Source organism: Pelodiscus sinensis, chromosome 22, assembly GCF_049634645.1.
Source record: "Pelodiscus sinensis isolate JC-2024 chromosome 22, ASM4963464v1, whole genome shotgun sequence".
NCBI lineage: Eukaryota > Metazoa > Chordata > Testudines > Trionychidae > Pelodiscus > Pelodiscus sinensis.
This window is the reverse complement of record NC_134732.1, coordinates 2,842,997-2,861,424: the sequence shown is the minus strand read 5'-3', so window position 1 is coordinate 2,861,424 and position 18,428 is coordinate 2,842,997. Positions and strand designations below refer to the sequence as shown.

Here is an 18,428-nt window from a genome sequence, read left to right as displayed (position 1 = left end):
CGGACTACATTAATGAGGTCCCTGCTATCAGAAGTCTTTTCCCTTCACAAGTAGTTGTAGACAGTGATCCACTCACCTCTAAATCATCTCTCGGATAAGCTAGATTGAGCTTCTTTAGCCTTTTGCTGTCAGGCAGGTTTCTAGTCCTCTTTTTTTTTTTTTTTTTTTTTTTTCTGAACCCCTTTCAATTTGTCCACCTCCTTTTTCAAGCGAGAACACCAGAACTGGTATTAACTGGTACGTTGATTGCTAGTCACCTTTCTTTCTTGATGAAGTACTCTGCTTGTGGGATATATATTTTAACTGCTATTGGTAGGACAGATAAGGAGCACAGTACATGCCAATACTTTTAGACCTCTACTCAGCCCAAAGCCCAGAGGCTAACTAGTGATTTTTATTTCTTCTTAACTTTTCCAAAAAATATATATGTCATGATGCTCAGAGGAAGGTCAGAAATAAGCTGTTTTGAAGCTAAGTGGCTATAATAAATTACTTCTAGCATGTCAAACACCCATATTTAGGCTTGATTTTTATTTCTTTTTTTATCATTTTGATGCATTATATGTATGATTAGTTTAAAGCATTTTCCCCCATTTTGATCAGTTTATATTTTCTCTGTCTAAATGTTTATAGTTGTAGAAATTATGGGGGGAATCAGGCAGTTATTAAATGACTGGAGATATCGAGATTCAAAAAATTAAAGCTTTATAATAATTAAAAAAGAAATTAACATCACATGTCAAAACTGATAATTCTCAATTTTTTTATACATTACTTTTCTATAAATCTTGATGATCATTGATGGAAATATGTGTCCATTTGTGTGCATAAGGGAAAAATGACATTTACTAAAAAAAAACCATAATCCTTCCAGGTCTACCCATAATATTGTCTTTCAGTGGCCAGAGATTGAATACTTGGTGACCTTTTTATGTAATAGGCTTTTTATGCTACTTTTAAAATAAGTGCCAAGATACCCAGCCAGCAAGCTCATCCTGGTTTAGGAATTTTAGCATTAAAATTGGGTGGCCCAGGAACGTTCCGAGGGAGTTGTCGAGAAAGACCTTGGTCTGTCATTGTTGGTAGCCACCGGGTTGTGTTCTAAAAGGGAGATGAATGCTTTCTAGGCTATGGACGTGCAAGGGAACAGAAAAATGTGGGGTTCTTCTTGTAAGCAAAGTTACCTGCCTATGGCACGAGGTTGAGTTAAATACATAAAACCAACATGGCAGTCGATAGCTACACAGACACCTGACAGAGTGGGAATTGGGTGTCACCGGCATAGAAATGAGAGAGTAATATCCAGCCTGAAAGTTTGCAGTGAATGATCCAGATGAACTGTAGTAGTTAAAAAGCTTCAGCGGGGTAGCCAAGTTAGTAGGAGTTAAGAGCACTTAAGACAAATCCATGGAGGAATCCATTGTAATGCAAAGGAAAATCTGTGAAGGGAATAGAAGAGGAGCAGTTACAGAGATATTGTCAAATTTGAACTGTGAGACTAGATTGCTAGAACCGCTGGCTTCTTGTTTGAGACACTCTGGAAGAAGACAGTGCTCAGCTGATCTCACGCGTGAGTTTTGAAACTAAAAGAAGGTAGAGGAAATTGTGACGACTAGGTCGGTAATTACACATTCGTAATGCGTATCTGTATGACTTCCCGTAATACTATGTGTGGTTGTAGATTCACAGTATTCTGCCATATGCATTTTTGTTTGGTCTTTTTAAAAATAAATCTCAGAATCTTTTCAGTAGGGACAAGTATTTACAAGAGCTCTGTGTGTCATAATACATCGTATTTGTAAAATTGAAAGGGTGTTGAATTGTGCCTCATCAATGCAGAACTATGGAAAAAAACTATTATTCGCTACTAAATATAGCCAATGAGTCTGAGAGATTTAACCAGCGACGGAAAGGGCATATGCAGTAGCTGCATGTTTACAAAGGTGACAATCAGACATGTAGATCTGTTTGAGTTTATGAACGATCCTGGGAAGATGCATCTTGGCACAGTTGCAAAGCTGCTACCAGTATCGGTGGCGGTTGTGTTTATGTACTGGGGCATTTTGATTCATTCTGGTTCTTTAATACTCTGACAAGTCCTCACCAAAGGGCCTGCATTTTTCCATGGAGCCTAATTCTGTTCGTTACTGTAGCTTTAACTTTATTACTGTGAGCAACCCACAGAGGCTTAATCTTCTTGAAGGTTTTTAACAGTTTTGGTTCCTTGGGGTGGGTGGGTAGGGATAACAATAGGCTACATTCCCTGGGGCTGTGAGATGGCAAAATAATTAGGGACAGTGTTTCAGAGACTTCCAGGGGTGGGGGATGCTTCAGGAAGTGAGGCTCAGTGGGCAGTGCTTTTCCTTTTGTTTACTGAACCTATATGCTATAGCCTGTTGGGCAGTAGGAAGTGCTGGGCTGTCAGAGGCTATGTTTCGGGGATGCCATAGAAAACCAAACTGGTGAAAAGAGGAGGCTAATGGGAGGACAGACGTCTCTCATTTCTGCTATTCTCTGTCAGACACCAGTTTACATTGTTTTTTGGCACAACAGCAGAAAATTAAACAGCCAAGATAATTCAGAGAAGGAACTCCAGAAATGACCTTAATCTTTTAATAATCAAGGAGGCGTTTGCTTCCAACCTTGTGTATATTGGGATCTGTAGATTATGAGATTATGTAATAAATATGCTGAAATTATTAACTGAGCAGACATTAACCCTCTTAATTCTGAATTGGAGGGATTAGTATGCTAAATTGAAACAGTTGTTTCTTTTGGCACTTGATTAAAAAGCAAGCATCTTTCCTTTGGAATCCTAATTGGCTTTGGAGCGTTCATAAATATTAGCCAATGACAGTTTAAACACTGGACAGGGAAAAGGTAGAATACTAAATAAATAATTTGGTATCCTACCTATTCCCTGTCCAGCGTTTAAACTGTCATTGGCTGATACATGTGTTTGCGAGTGAAGACAAACCTGGCTCAAAAGTTTGTTTGGTTCTCCATCTCTCATTGAGTTGCTACAAAGATGATAGTGTTTCGTGAAGGTGTAGGTTAGCTGGGCACAAAAATCCCTCAATTCTCTAGGGTAATACTAAAAAGAGGCTAGTTGCCATTAAAAGAATTAATTTGGATAGATGAGAATATTTTTTTCAGTTGGGCTTGGGTGAGTTTAATTTCTAAAATGATGAAGCACGACAGATTCTGCTTGGATTTTTTTTTCTTCAGAAGGGATGATATGACTAGAATTTTAGCTGAAAAAATCGACACCTGAAATCAAAGGATTGTTGTGGTTGATTGCTGGTTATGAGGGAGAGGTGATGAATTTTAGTGTTTCAGTTTTTTTGCTATGAGGAACTCTTTCCTTAATATGCTGAACAGGCCTGGCTGATATTAGCAGAGGCATGTTTAAATGTCACTTAGTTGAAATAAAGGTAATATTCTTTGTTACCAAATAACAGACTTGTTGCTTTATTTGTGAACAGCAATGATGTCGTGAGACTTAAAATTCTTTATTTGAAAAATTTGCAAAACCTCAATTTTCAGCTCATGTTTTTGGAATTAATATGATGGGGTCTACAAAAGTTTTATGTCCTAATACATTTCAGAGCTTCTCTCCTGGAGAGCATGCATACATGCAAGGTATCTAAAATGTACATAAGGGCTATGTCTACACTGGCAGCTTCTTGTGCAAGAACGCTCTCTTCCGCAAGAAAGCTCTGATGGCCATTTTAACCACAGGGGCTTCTTGCGCAAGAAATTCATGTTGCCTGTCCACACTGGCCTCTTCTGGAAGAGCTCTTGCACAAGAGAGCTTCTTCCTGGGAGGGAGCGTCAGAGTTCTTGCGCAAGAAGCCCTGATTTTCTACAGTACAGCGTCAATTCACTTGCTCAAGAACGCGTGGCCAGTGTAGACAGGCAGCATGTTTTTGCGCAAGAGCGGCCGTTTTCGCGCAAGAACGCGCCAGTGTAGACACAGCCAAGGGGCTCAGTGACCCCTGCCTTCAGGAGGACCACATTTCAAGCTAATTATTAAATGGTGGCTTAGTGTCTTCCTGTTGTCGCCATACAAAGATAAGCATGACAAAGTGGTTTATTTGTTTAAAAAGGCCCCACGGCGTTTTGGGCACACCTGAAGCAGTGCGCTGTGCCCATGAAAGCTCATGATACTATTTATATATTTGTTAGTCTCTGAGGTGCCACAGCAGGACTGGTTGTTTTCAGAGTTTGGGTGGGCTTTTTAAACTAAAGGTTATGCAGAGTCTGGAAGACAAGTATAATCATTGTAATGCTAAGTCTGCAATCCCCTTGGAAAAACTCTCTCAAGTCTTACACTGTGGTTTTGGGACATGGCTTTGTTTGGATGATCCTTTTAAGAGATTTGGGAATAACCTTTAGACTCAGTCCTCAGCCCACATGGGCATAAGCAGGGCTTGACAAATTGTACAATCTGCTCGCTCGTGGCGAGTAGATTGTAACCTGGAAGAGCCGGGTTCCGGCAATCTGCGCATGCGCAGATCGCCGGACAGCGCGGCTGGCAAGCAGGGCTCACCATGGTTCGGCAAGCCCTGGGCATAAGGATCCCCGTGCATGGAGTCGGGTGGAGGATTTGGGCCTTGTTCTGTCCCTGGCCTCTCTAGCCGTTGTCAGTGTTGTCTGCAGAATGCTAGGATTCAGCCTTCTGATGGATCACGTCCTCTCTCTTTAGAGCTGTGAAGACATGTAACCCCAGACCGCCAGTTCCATAGAAATGCTTAGTGTAGCGGTGATGATTATCAGTCTGGTTTTGAAGAGAAATTCATGGTACGTAACAATTCACAGCTTTGAAGATCTGAATCTTCTGTTGACACAGATGGATGCAGTTGGAAAGTACTGGGACTGGGCAGGTATGGGCTCGCCCAAAACTGAAGGCCAGGTGGACCACTGTGAACTGACTTCTTGAGGCTAAAGCGAGAAGATAGGATGGGAATGAGGTCAGATGTAAAGACTCACGGATCCAGAGGGGGATGCTGATCAGAGAGCCCTGGAGAGCACCTTCTGATCTACAGAGACGCCTCTTAATATGTTTAAAAAGCAAACACACGGAAGCGGGGGACAGAAGGGGGGGAACCAGGAGTGAGCTGGGACAGCTGTTTCCCGTCTTGCTCCCGGTCACCCTCCCTGCACCTCTGCTTTTTAAATGTATTAGGAACCAGGCAGCTCTTCATATATTTAAAAAACAGAGGTGCAGCGGCGGGGACTGGGAGCAAGCCGGGAATCAGCTGATTCTCCGCTCACTCCCAGTCCCCCTACCTGACAGCTCTTAATACATTTAAAAGGCAGAGCCACAGTGGGGTAGCTCCCAGGCTGGGAGCTAACCCCTCTGTGGCTCTGCAGTTCCCCCCCCATCGACTACTCGATTAGCTGATTACACACAGTTTAACATCCCTAATAGGATATTGGCCCATGAGATGTCAGTTGCATAGATCAGAGCTAGTTGCTTGTGCTTGAGGAGGTCTTTCTTGAAGCAAGAAAGCAGGGTTTGTTTGTTTGTTTGTTTTCCCCATAAAGGAGCTTTTTCTGTCACAGAGCCACCTCCAAAGCACCGTGTTATTTCTGTGCTTTACGATGGCCATTAATGCTACAGGAAACAGAAAGAACTGGTTTGGGGCAGTTACGAGACTTCACATTAGCAGAAAAAGTGGCACTTGCACCCCTGAAAACTTAATAGAGTCAACAGTCTTCGTCAGTTTCTTATTTGATCCTCTGTAAGAACTATCTGGGAGTGCACACATGTACACTGCATTTCAGGGCTCTCAAAACTGCATTGGCAACATTTATACAAGATTTGTGTTTCAGAGCAGACTTGGTTATGAAATTTAAAAAAAAAATTGAAGTCAGCTAAGCAATATGGGTGGTGTTGGCCAAAAACGAGTTACATGGTTCTGCAGCTAGAACCTAGGCCTAAGCGGGTCTTTTAAAATACAACTCGGATTTCTATTTAAAATGTATTGCCCTCCTTCTGAGAGGAGATTTGTATTGACTAAGACGGCGTCTCAAGGTGTAGCAAACACCATTTGATTAAATCAGTCCTGGATACGGATTTAAACTCAGCTGGCACAGGAAGGACCTTGGAGTGACAGAGGAAATTGCTCCCTCTCATTTGAGTCAACAAGTATTGTGTGGAATACTTCTCTGTCCCTAGCGCAGGAGAAAGAAACAGTGACGTGACACTTAGGACTTGTCCACACCTACTGGGGATCGGTACTGCAGTGATTGAGCTAAGGATGGTTACATTGCAGTTATCTGGCTAATCACGTAGTCGATACAGTTTGTACCACCGTATCAATACACGATTGGTTGATAAGGGCCGCTCTGCAGAGCCGCAGCAGGGCAGCTCCCGGAGTTGGCTCAAGCCGGGACTGAGTAGTCCCTGTTCGTGCCCGCTCCAGGAGCCACCCGTGCTGTAGCTCTGCATTTTAAATGTAGTAAGCACCACCGGGATCTTACTTCATTGAAAATGCAGAGGCGCCGCACCCTGGACTAGCACAAGCTGGGACTGCGTGGTCCTGTCTCGCACTGAGTCCAGCAGCCCCTGTTCAGTGCAGCCAGGTCAACTTTGCCCTATAGTGTAGATCTGCCCTTAAATGAAACAATTTATGATTCGTGCTTGGTTGCTTTCCTGCATTCTTTTTTTTTTTTTTTTTTTTTTTTTGAGATTTGTCTTAGAGGAATATACTGACATGTGGATTTTTGTGTAAAAGTAGATTGTTTTCACAGGTTTTCTGTTTTACACATTAATTTAGATTTGTACAAATGCAGGAAAAGGGCACCTTACCATATTCGTGGCAGATGTAAAAGCTCTAGATGCTTTTGACAGAACTTAAAAATATATCACCATAATACCTAAACGCACCTGTTCAATTTCATCACGAGTAAGACAGGCAACATAAAATCTCAGATGCCCTTCCCAGCCCCAACAATTAACAATTGCCTAGTGATTTCAACAAGTTTTAGATCAGGACATAATTTTACACTGGTATGTGTTTAAAGCTAGTGCAATTGTTTTAACAGCTTAGAGCGGCTGGGTCTGTATATTGGGCCTCTTCTTAATGGAAACATTTTACCTACCATACAGCGCTATATCGTTGTCCTCCCATTTTAGCTGATAGATTGGGAAACAGAGAAAATATATTCACAAATCCATATACATTTCAACCTGTAGGTTGCCAGAGACTGGATTTCTGAAGTGTTTAAGTGGATATTTAATTGAGAGGGTCCCAAAAGAAGGAACACAGGTGAGAGAGACTGTAAGTCATGCAAAAGAAATCCTTTGGTATTTAATCCTGCAGAGGTGTTTCATTTTTCGTTGATTTCACTGTTTTGTTTTGTTTTTTGGAGGGGCTAGTTGTGTGTTTTTAATGTATATAACATGGACTTACACACCTAGAAGAAAATGTACTTGGATGTTGATAAAATATCCGAACAGCCCATATTCGTTAATTCATCACTTGGTTCTGCGTCAGTGGAAAAGTCCACAGAGCCATTACATGGGATCATCTTTCTGCGGGCAGCTTACTGAAGGCAGAACTAACCCTGTCAATCAAGGCAGGCCGGTTGGGACCACTCTTCCAAAGACCCTCTTTGTTCATTCTGCCTCCAGCAGGGGCAGGCGCCCAGAACAAAATGGGACTTGAAAAGCAATTAATTTGGCTGATGTGACCTGCCCTCTTGGGCTTGTAGTAGCCAGTGTGGCTCCTTTCTCTGGCACTAGGATCTCGCCCTGTGGTCTCTGCCTCCAGGCAGATCCATGGCGGATATAAAGCTAGAGAAAACAAAGTCCAAACAAAAGGTGGGGTGGTATGTAGGTGAAGCTGGTCCCTTGGTGGATTGTAGGGACAGGAGCTTTGCCTCTGTTAGCACAACCTTAAATGACATTGGCTTTTTTGGCACTAGCATCACCTTGCTGACTCATATTGGTCCCCTGCAACTCCAGATTCCTGCCGATCCAGTTATCCCTATGTGGTATTTGCCTAACATGTAGCATAAGAAGGCCCTGTTGTTCTACTGCTTCTAGCTCAGCCCACAAACTCTTCAATTTTGGCAGATATTTTCCAAGCCAGGTTTTCAGCCTCTGGCTGATTTCCAGCAAAAATAGTCCTGCCCTTTCTGATAATGAGGTTTCAGAAAATGTGATTGTTTTAGCCATGGTAAAAATGAGTCTAGTTGCTTCACAGAGCCCTCGTCATTTGAAGCGAGGACTTGAAATTCCTTTGGGGAGGAGAGGAATGCCCTGAGATGAGAGAAGTGTCTTTTGTGTTGCTGTGAAAATGAACCCAGATTCGGCAGGGAAATAACCCTCTGAAATTCACTATGTGCGTAGGCTCAATAGGGACTGAGCGTCTTAAAATCCTCAAAGTTTCCATCTGGACTGGGCATGCTCCATTCCAGAACTGCAGGAGCGGAGCGGCATGTTCCCTCCACCTGCTTCTGCTGGCATCCAATGAGAATTTCTTTCCTGTGTTCTTAGTAATCCCACTTTCTTCCTTGCTGGAGCAGTTAGGGCATGAGACACAGCATGCGAGGGTGGGGGGGGGGGGCAGCGTGGGTGCATAAGAGAGAATCTGGGAATATCGGCACGGAAGGACAGAAAACAGAAGGGTCTATAGCCATTTGAGCCGATTCTTTCTGAGGAACTTGGAACAGAACTGAAGATTTTCAAGTGTCATTGTTCCTCCGCTGTCAGCAAATATCTGTGTTCCTCTGGCTACATATGTGTCCAGTCCATCTCGATTACTTTTACATAGGGGATGATGGCATGCGACTACTATCAGTTCCTCTGTTAACTCAAGTAGTAGCTCTGTTCCATGTGAATCTGAAGTTCTTACCATGCTGTCCACCTGTATGCCACCATTGTTCCAGATGATGGAAGTTCGGTGGGTTTTTTGGTTCTCATTCAGGCACCCTCCAGACCTGACCAGTGCCGAACTAGAGAATTGGCTGACCTTACAGAAGGTCAGTATTTTCTAGCAGCATTACCAACATGTCCACTGCTTAATGGGCTCTGAGAAGACATTTTGGGACAAATTAGAGCTAAATAACAGCACATAACACAGAGAGCCAGGTCCGGTGACTGTAAACAAACTTTATGGGACCACGGGAAACTTGGCCACACTCATAAGTGGACATCTGGCTAGTTAAAATCATGCCGGACCACAGATGTTGCCAGACCAGAGAATGCTTGACGAGAGGTTCCTCCTATGTTTGTTTTTAGTTTGCTTTTTTAAAAATTGAACACTGAGTGAGCCAGTAGTCCTATGTAAAAAATAATTTGTGGGCGTGTCATTAAATATTGTCATCGTAATGCATATACACCAGGGGGCTAAAAAGGCAGCCTTAATTCTGGAATTTCCTAATTTCTGAGCACTTGACTTGGCTGCCTTCATGTTCTTTTTATATCGTTTTTAATGTTAATTTTTGTTACCTCTCCCCTCTGATGTTTTCCGTATTGAGATTTTTTTTATCAGTGCCTTGTAAACAGTTCTTGTTTCTGTTTTCTTCTTTTTCAGTGTAATTGTAGTCTATTGCCTCTTACGATGTTGTTTTAAGATTTTCCATCTCCTTTCCTCGCTGGTGAATTTCCATAGTTTTTTCATTCCACTTTAACTTCCCAGATTTCTTAATTTCTACAGATTTGTTTTGCTTAAATCTGGTATCCACAACTGCTCTGTTTTTGAAACCTATCCCCTTATTACTGCAAATTCGTGGCTCATAATGACTGTTGCCAAGAACCCTGTGACTTTCATATTGTGCTACTTCCTGGGGTGAAAGTAACTTCAATTTCTTATAGGCACTGTACCGTTACAGCCCAGTAGCTGTAAGAAATTTAAGTGCTGGTGGAATGCGGAGGCTCAGGGCAGAGGGTTGGGTGTGTGTGTGTGTGGGGATGGAAGTGTAGGAGCCAGAGTTGAGATGTAGGAGGGGCTCAGGGAAGGGGGTTGAGGTGTGTGGGGGAGTGTGGGGGAGTGTGGGTGGGTGGGTGGGTGTGGGCTGGGTCAACTTACCTGGCCTGGACCAGGCTACTGCAGCCAATTCCACTCCCCTTCCTTCCCCTGCCGCACAGGAGCAGGATGGGGGGGACAGGGCCAAGCCGTCACGGCCAAATTGGGAGCAGAATGTGGGACCTACCCCAGGGCCAGGTCTGCAGTCAGGTCACCACAACTGCAGCTGGACAGGTGCCAACTCCGTGCCCCACATCCTGGCAGGAGCAGGCCAGGGCCAGGCTACCGCAGTGGGAGTGGAGCAATGGCCAGATGGAGGCCAGACTGATTCCACACCCCAGCCCTCGGCAGGAGCGGGGTCGGGCACCATGGCCAGATGGGAGCTGCTGCCAGTCCCTCCCCGTAGCCTGGCTGGGAGCATGCATGCTTTCCCTACCATGTGCCCTCAGCCAGCCCCTTTATATTGCCTGCTTGCCTCCAGCAGAGCGACACACCTCTAGGCAGAGCTGCACACCGGAGCGCAAACGCTGAATTTCTCCGCTGGCTACTTCCCTATTGCTAGGTGGCTGATCTTGGGTAGCAATCACTATTTACCCGCCTTATTATGTTAGGCACTTCTGCAGTATGAATGTTTCCCTGTTTGTTTTCCAGCAGATTGGGGGAGATAATATTATTCTGAAAATTTTAATTCCGTGGATTTGAGTACACTTAAGAGTTGTCCCAGGAATGTTTTGTTCTCCTTTTATGGAATTGGACAAGCCGAAAAGATGCTGTTTCTGGATTTCCCCCTTCCATGTCTGTATAAAATCCTAGGGTGCAGAAAGATGTTGTTTTTCTACAATTCTGTTTTATTTGTATGAATCTGCTATTTTGAAAGTAAAATTTTGTTTAATATTTTAATAGCTTTTAAGGTAATACATTTGAAAGAGGGAGAATGTGATTAGAGAACATTAAACACAGTTCGGATGGAGTGGCGGATTCCTTTTCTCTTTCACCATTTTGTTTCCCTTGATGGAAGAACAACAAAATGGCGGTTCTCATTATTGCTTGCTTGGTGAGACTATTTCTGAATAAACGCTGTGGACGAAGATGTGATCAATCTGTATAGGAGCAGAGCAGTGTTTCCTTCATGTCTTTATTGGATTTTTGTGAGCTTTCCCGTGCTGGGTCATGCATGCAGTGCAACCTCATAAATGTAGCAGTGGAATTTTTTTCCTCTGAATTGTGTGCCTCCAGCACACCCTAACTCCACTGTAAATGCTGAACAGGAAAATTGCAAAAAACCCTGCAGAATTGAATTTGTGTCAAAGTGGAGGGTTAGAATATGGGATTTAGCTTGGGTTAGAGTCATCGTTTAAATAAAGCAAAGAGGCTGGGATGGAAGGGAAGAAGGAAGCACAGTGAAATGATGAGATTAATTTTAGGATTGACCAACTAGAGAACATAAATCTGTAGTATTTAGAAATCAACCCCCAAAGATTCTCCGTGAAGTATCTCAGTGGTTTAAAGATTGAAAAGGAGTGAGCCCAAGAAACCAAACAACGGGTTCTTGTAGCCTCCAGTGTGTGTTGCCCTCTGCTCTCCTTTGAGAAAAGTCTTCTCTGGGCGTTTTTGGTCTGGTGTAAAATTAATTTAATGAGGCCTCACAAACGTGAAAATCATCTTGTTCTTAGAATTTTGTTTTTAAATACCGTAACTTACTGTAAAAAGTTCAGTATTCTAGCCATGAGGGAAAGGATGGGTTAATCCGTAAGGACATGAGCCATCATCTTCATCATTAACATATTGGCTCTAGATTCTTATAAACAAACAGGCTAAGAGAACAAGGGGTGTCTGGTAGGTATCTCATTTCCATTCCCAGACGCTTGTGATCAGGTGAAGCTGCTGTTTTGTCTGGAAGTGGAGATATTTCCCCTTTTACTTATCTTTACGGTGCTGTATCTCTATGGGATAACAGCTACTCTCCTGTACCTAAGTGTGTCACGCCAATAAGAGCATTAAGATTTCACACCTGTACAAGGGTTGTTTTTTGTGGCGGTTCATTATTAATGAGGCCAAATGACCGAAATTAGACTCTTGCTAGTGAGAAATGGGCAGACATCAGGCATTTTTGCAATCTTGCACTGGAAGGCGACTCTCAGGCTGTTTCGAGAGTCCTACCTTTCTCTCTCCCATCAGAGATTGTTTTAAAATGATTTCCGTTTTCCCAGTGACCTTCCCCCACCTCTTTCAAATCTTGCAAGTAAACCCCTGTAGATTCTGCTTTAAATAGGCAATTAAGCTAACAACATAATTATATCCCTTAATGCTCATTTTAACTGGTGTAGAGAAGAAACAAAGGGAAAAAATATCAACATATCTAGAAACAAAATCTTATAATTTCAAGATATTTTGATACCGCTTGTTAATCTACAAAGAAGTGGGAGTTTATTCACTAGTGGTAGTGAGAAAGCATTGAGGTTACAGTTTTATGGGCTAGGGGAGTTTCTAGTTATTTGTCTTCTAAATATTCTTTCAAAATGCTTTTTAGGTGGCTAATTTAGGGGAATCCCAGGAAACTAGAGTATGTCCACTTAATATTGCAACTTAGTGTCTGCCTAGCCATGGCATTGGTTTTTCTTTTCTTGGTACCTATGCAGTTATTCACAAGAGACCAATATGCTGGGTGAACAGACTGCTCTCTTCCCATGTGAATGAGGGCGAAACGTAGACCATTGAAAAATGTTAATGAAAAATTATGGTACTGAGTCCATGCCCAGTTAGTGAAGCTCCTCTATACCTGGGGTGACAGGCAGCCAATCCGTGAGGAGAGCTGGTTTTTAAACTGGCTCCCCTCACAGACAAGTTCCCGCCTGGTTGCTGTCTCCACCTCTGGGGACTATAGAATAGTCGAGGAACCAATAAGAATTCATGAGGTTAATCAGTTAACTGATATTTAACAACCCTAATTCTGACCCATGCACCTTTGTGGAGTTTGCTAAGTTTATTGATCATATTGTAGGATCAGGACCTTAGGATCGAATCTTATTCATAGCACGGACTCATTTGATCACTTCATGTAATTTTGCTTCTCTTTTTCTCTCTGTGTGAAATGATTATAATATATTATTACAAAAAATTACATGAGACATTAGTAGTGAACATTTGTGGAATGCTTTTGGATTCTATCATTATAGGCACTATGGAAGTGAAAAGCATTATTATTCATTGAACAGTATGGGCTCTGTGGGTTTTTTTCAATTCCTGTAGGTGCAAATAGTGTATGCGGTTTAATGTATAAAATGTTTTTTTCAGTGTAATTCAAATCCTATTGACGATTGCATTTTAAACCTTCTCTGTTTAGAACTGTGATACATCTTCCAAAATACATTTAAAATCCTTTTTGATGAAGTCACATAGCCACAATTTTCCAGAGAGGCAGCCAACTACATGCTGAGGAGAATGCACACCGAACTGTCTGCAGCATCCAGAGGGTTAAATCTGGTTTTCATTAAATTTTGCATAAAGCTGGTTTGTGCCCAGGAGCTTATATGTTCAGTGCACCCGCCTCCCCCGCATGTGAACAACTTGGTTTTAATTCTCTAGAAATTTTGGTCCACTTTTTCTAAAGAGTCGAATATTCCACTTGTTCTCCTGTGGGTTGCTGTGCTCTTTGGAAAATTAGGAAAATTTATTTTGAAAATGATGTATACTTCTCTACTATTTGCGGCTGTGGATTTGTTGCCGCATGTCGTGCGGCTGATTTTTTTTTAGCCCTAAATTTCTCATTATGTTTATTGGAGCCATGATTTTTATTAAAATTTCTGTACACTTGTTTGCATCAATGCCACTCGTTAATTCACTCATGCATCAGTGCCATTCATTAATTTTCACTTCATTTGTAAAGTATAAATGCGATGAAAAATTATCTCAACTGAAACATTCCACTGAAATGTATCAGGAGGGCAGCTGTGTTACTTTGGATCCACAAAAACAACAAGGCATCCTGGGGCACCTTACAAATTATAACAGATTTGTTTGGACATCTATTTTCATGGGGAAAAATTCACTTCATCAGACACCTCTGATGAAGTGGGTTTTTACCTACGAAAACGTATGCCCCGCTCTGATTTCACTGAAATATAACTGTTTAAACACCCACAGTTGAAAAATAAAAATAACTTAGATATTTTAAGGCCCCGTTCCTGCAACAATTTATGCATGTACTTAATTTTACTTATGTGGGGAAGTCTCATTGAATTAAGGGGTGCTATTCATGCACGTGTGAAGTTGCACATAAATCTGAGTTTGCAGGATTAGGGCTTAATGGTCAGGTTAAAATAAGGCCTTGTGTGGATGAGGAAGAGTTAGCATGCAGCAAGCTGGGGTATAAGTCAGTGTTTGCATGAGTGTGCCATGCACTCACTGTTCCAATGTAGTTTGCTCAAACTCACTAGAGTGCCTTTAGTGCACTTTAGCAGGATCCAGATGGCCAGGTGTGTGTGCTCTAGATTTATACCCCAGCTTGCCACACACCAGCTCTCCATCTGGACAGTTTGTCCTCTCCACCAAGAGAAGTTGCTCCAATGAAAGGTGTTATCTACATACCTTTTCACTCCCGGATTCTGGGACCTCTAGGACAACAACACCACTGCAAACAATATCTAATCTATCAACTCGTCCATCTCGTTTTGAATCACTCAAACAAAGAGTATCGACACCTTGTTATAATAAGAGTTTAGTAAACTCAGAGAACTGGTAGGTAAGGTCCCATGGGAAGCAAGACTAGGAGGAAAAACAATTGAAGAGAGTTGGCAGTTTTTTAAAGGGACATTTTTAAGGCCCAAAAACAAACTATTCAACTGAGTAGGAAAGATTAAAAAGTATGGCAGGAGACCACCTTGGATCAACTGGGAGATCTTGCATGATCAAAAAGTCATCTACAAAGTGGAAACTAGGCCAAATTACAAAGGATTAATATAAGCAGACAACACAGGTATGCGGGGCAAGATTAGAAAGGCAAAGACACACAAAGAGCTAAATCTAGCTAGAGGCATAAAGGGTAACAAGAAGGTGTTCTACAAGTATATTAAGAGTAAGAGGAAGACCAAGGACAGGGTAGACCCATTGCTCAGTGAGGAGGAAGAAACAACAATAGGAAAGTGGGAAATGACAGAGGTGCTTAATGACTTTTGTTTTGGTTTTCATCAAGAAGATGAATGGTGACTGGATGCCTAACAAAGACTACATCTAGACTGCATTCCTTTTCCGGGATACCTCCTGGAACGCTGCATCCAAGGAACTCATCTGGTTTTCAAAAAAAAATTCAAAAAAGCGGAAATGCTCTTTTGCCGTCCCTGTAAACTTAATTCTACAAGGAATAAGCCAGGGATGTATTGAAAGAGCATTTTTTTCCAAAATTTGGTGCCGTGTAAATGTGCCAAATTTCGGAAAAGCCTCTTTCAAAAGTAAATTGGAAAAAGATATGCAATTTACCACAAATTGCGTATCTTTTTCAGATTTACCAGTGCAATCTAGTTGTAGCCTTAGTAAATGCCAGGGGAACCGGAGTAGGTTTAGAAGTTACAATAAAAGGACAAGTTAAAAATTACTTAGAAAAGTTAGATGTCTGCAAGTCACCAGAGCCTGATGAAATGCATCCTAGAATACTCAAGGAGCTGATAGAGGAAGTATCTCAGTCTTCAGCTATTATCTTGGAAAAATCATGGAAGTCAGGAGAGATTCCAGAAGACTGGAAAAGGGCAAATACAGTGCCCATCTATAAAAAGAGAAATAAGAACAACCCAGGAAACTACAGACCAGTCATGTTAACTTCTATGCCAGGGAAGATAATGGAGCAAGTAATTAAGGAATTCATATGCAAATATCTGGAAGAACATAAGGTGATAGATAACAGCCAGCATGGATTTGTAAAGAACAAATCATGTCAAACCAACCTGATAGCTTTCTTTGATAGGATAACAAGCCTTGTGGATAAGGGAGAAGCAGTGGATGTGGTATACTTAGATTTTAGTAAGGCATTTGACACGATCTCACATGATCTTATCAATAAACTAGGGCAGCTTTCAAGTACCTATAAGGGTGTTACAAGGAGGAGGGAGAAAAATTGTTTTCTTTGGCCTCTGAGGATAGGACAAGAAGCAGTAGGCTTAAATTGCAGCAAGGGAGGTTTATGTTGGACATTATGGAAAAACTTCCTAACTATCAGGATGGCTAAACCCTGGAATAAATTGTCTAAGGGGGTTGTGGAATCTCCATCACTGGAGATATTGAAGAGCAGGTTGGACAGACACCTGTTGGAGATGGTCTGATGGTATTTGGCCCCTTCTGTGAGGTGAGGGGTCTGGACTCAATGACCTCTCAAGGTTCCTTTCAGTTCCAGTGTTTAGGATTCTGTGATTCTATAGTCAAGGGCAACTCAGTCATTCTGCTTCTATTCAGAGCTTGTGCATTCGTGTCCACACAATCGAATCCTCCTTCCGCAGGATGGAAATATAGTTGTCTGAACAATGCCAAACACTTCCCTAGAGTATCTTCTTTGAAGCTTTTGGTTCAGCCTGAGGGGTGGGTTTTGCTCTATTTCTCTTGTTTGATGTGACCAATTAAATGTCCAGCCTTTTTCTTTGTGGCTGTTTCCTTGTATGTAAAATGATTTTGGATTGATTAGGGAGCAGAAGAAATGCTAGATTCTGTAGGTGCATTTCTTGTTGGAAAAGGTGTATAATGGCCACCCTGAGGAATGTATTCAGAATTCGTAATGGGGATAGAGAGACCATCCTATGCTGCAGTTCCCAATTAATTTTGATATCAGGGAAAGAAAATTGAAATGGTTTTACCCCAAGTAAATAAAAACCGATATTGGCAATTGGAGAGTGGTCTCTCTTTCTCTTTGCCTTTTGGGTTCTACTATCTGTATTTTCATAATGGGTAATTATAAACGAGCAGTTCGGAGACGGAGTCAATCTTGATAGGTCATGGTTGGCAAAGACGTACATACTAATCAAAGGATGTTGGTACATTGCTTCAAGAAGCACCAGTGAAGGAATGTAGATGGAGTACTTTTTTTTTCTCCTTCAGAATTTCACTTTTTGAAATATCCTCTTTCATTATGAGGAGACAATGTTTTTACTGTATAGAATTTATTGCAACATCCAAATTACTTCATTTCCAAATCTTGTTCAGAATCATAAAGGCATGTGGCTTCCAGTACTTTTGATCACAGGATCTGCTAAAAGTTATGTAGGCTTAAGAGGTTTGGAAAAAGTTCAGTATAGTAAATTTGTTAGACATTGTTGCACAATCAAGACGCAAAATTTGTCCTTTGTGAAAACTGATTTTGATGTAGCACACTGTGTTCTTTGGATACTAAGTACCTTTAAAAAAATCCACTTGTGGAGCAAAAAGTTAAGAACCCAAATAACTATTCTTTGTGTAGACTTCAGTGCACCGTAACCAAAGCAAGGTGAATGATTATCTCTTCCTTCTGCTGAAACAGCAACAGACAAGTTCAAACTAGCTAGAAACATAAAGGGTAAAAAGGAAACATTCTACAAATATATTAGAAGCAAAAGGAAGAGAGGCCCCTTACTCATGAAGAGGAGGGAATGATAACAGAAATGATAGAGCTGCTTAATAACTTCTTTGTTTTGGTTTTCACCAAGGAGGCTGGTGGTGACTGGGCACCTATCATAGTGAATGCTGGAGAAAATGAGGTAGGTTCAGAAGTTAAAATAGGAAAAAACTAGTGAAAATTATTTAGAGAAGTTAGCTATCTTCAGGACTTCAGGGCCTGATGGAATGCATCCTAGAATAGTCAAGTAGCTGATTGAGAACATATCTGAGCCATTAGTTATCACCTTTGAATAGTCTTGGAAGATGGGAGAGATTCTAGAAGGCTGGAAAAGGGCAAATATAGTGCCCATTTGTTGGAGAATCAAGGAAACTACAGACCAGTCATATCCCACATGGAGCTCTCCGGGGGAAAATCTGGCCCACATGGATACCAGGCAGTAGAGAAGCATGGAGTTTCTGGGGAACCCATCCTTCGGTCTTGAAGCCAGACAAATTCAGATCATGAATAATGTTCAATTCCTTAATAGTGAAGACAACAAGGAGTCCTGTGGCACCATAAAGATGAACAGATTTATTTGGACATAATCTTTCATAGGCAAAGACTTATTGTGTCAGGTGCATTTTGTTCTTTTTGCAGATACAGATTAACATGGCTACCCCCCGATACCTAACAGAGACAGTAATTATTCATTGGAAAAATGTACTAAGGGTTGTGGTCAACCAAAATGGCATTTTTCTGTGAATAAACTATTCACCTGAAAAACGTCACTTGGCTGTATTGATAAACCTGTGTTAGGTGCAGGGGAGATGATCGTGAGGTCACAGACGATTATGTCTATGTGGAGAATCGGTAGCCAGATAAGCTGAACAACAACG

At 41.7% G+C, this 18,428-nt stretch overlaps 1 protein-coding gene across 31 annotated transcripts in view; it reads left to right on the top strand.

Annotated features, from left to right (window-relative positions):
* Positions 1-18,428, top strand: part of ZNF618 (zinc finger protein 618) — a 215,298-nt gene that overhangs the window by 59,635 nt on the left and 137,235 nt on the right. Inside the window, exon 1 of one of the 31 annotated variants that reach the window (XM_025189056.2) lies at positions 4,785-4,803. The exons of the other annotated variants lie outside the window; for them this stretch is intronic. Coding sequence (XP_025044841.1) covers positions 4,801-4,803 — 3 coding nt within the window. The 5' untranslated portion in view covers positions 4,785-4,800. Of the gene's footprint in view, positions 1-4,784; positions 4,804-18,428 lie in introns of those variants that run through there. 31 annotated transcript variants of the gene reach the window in all.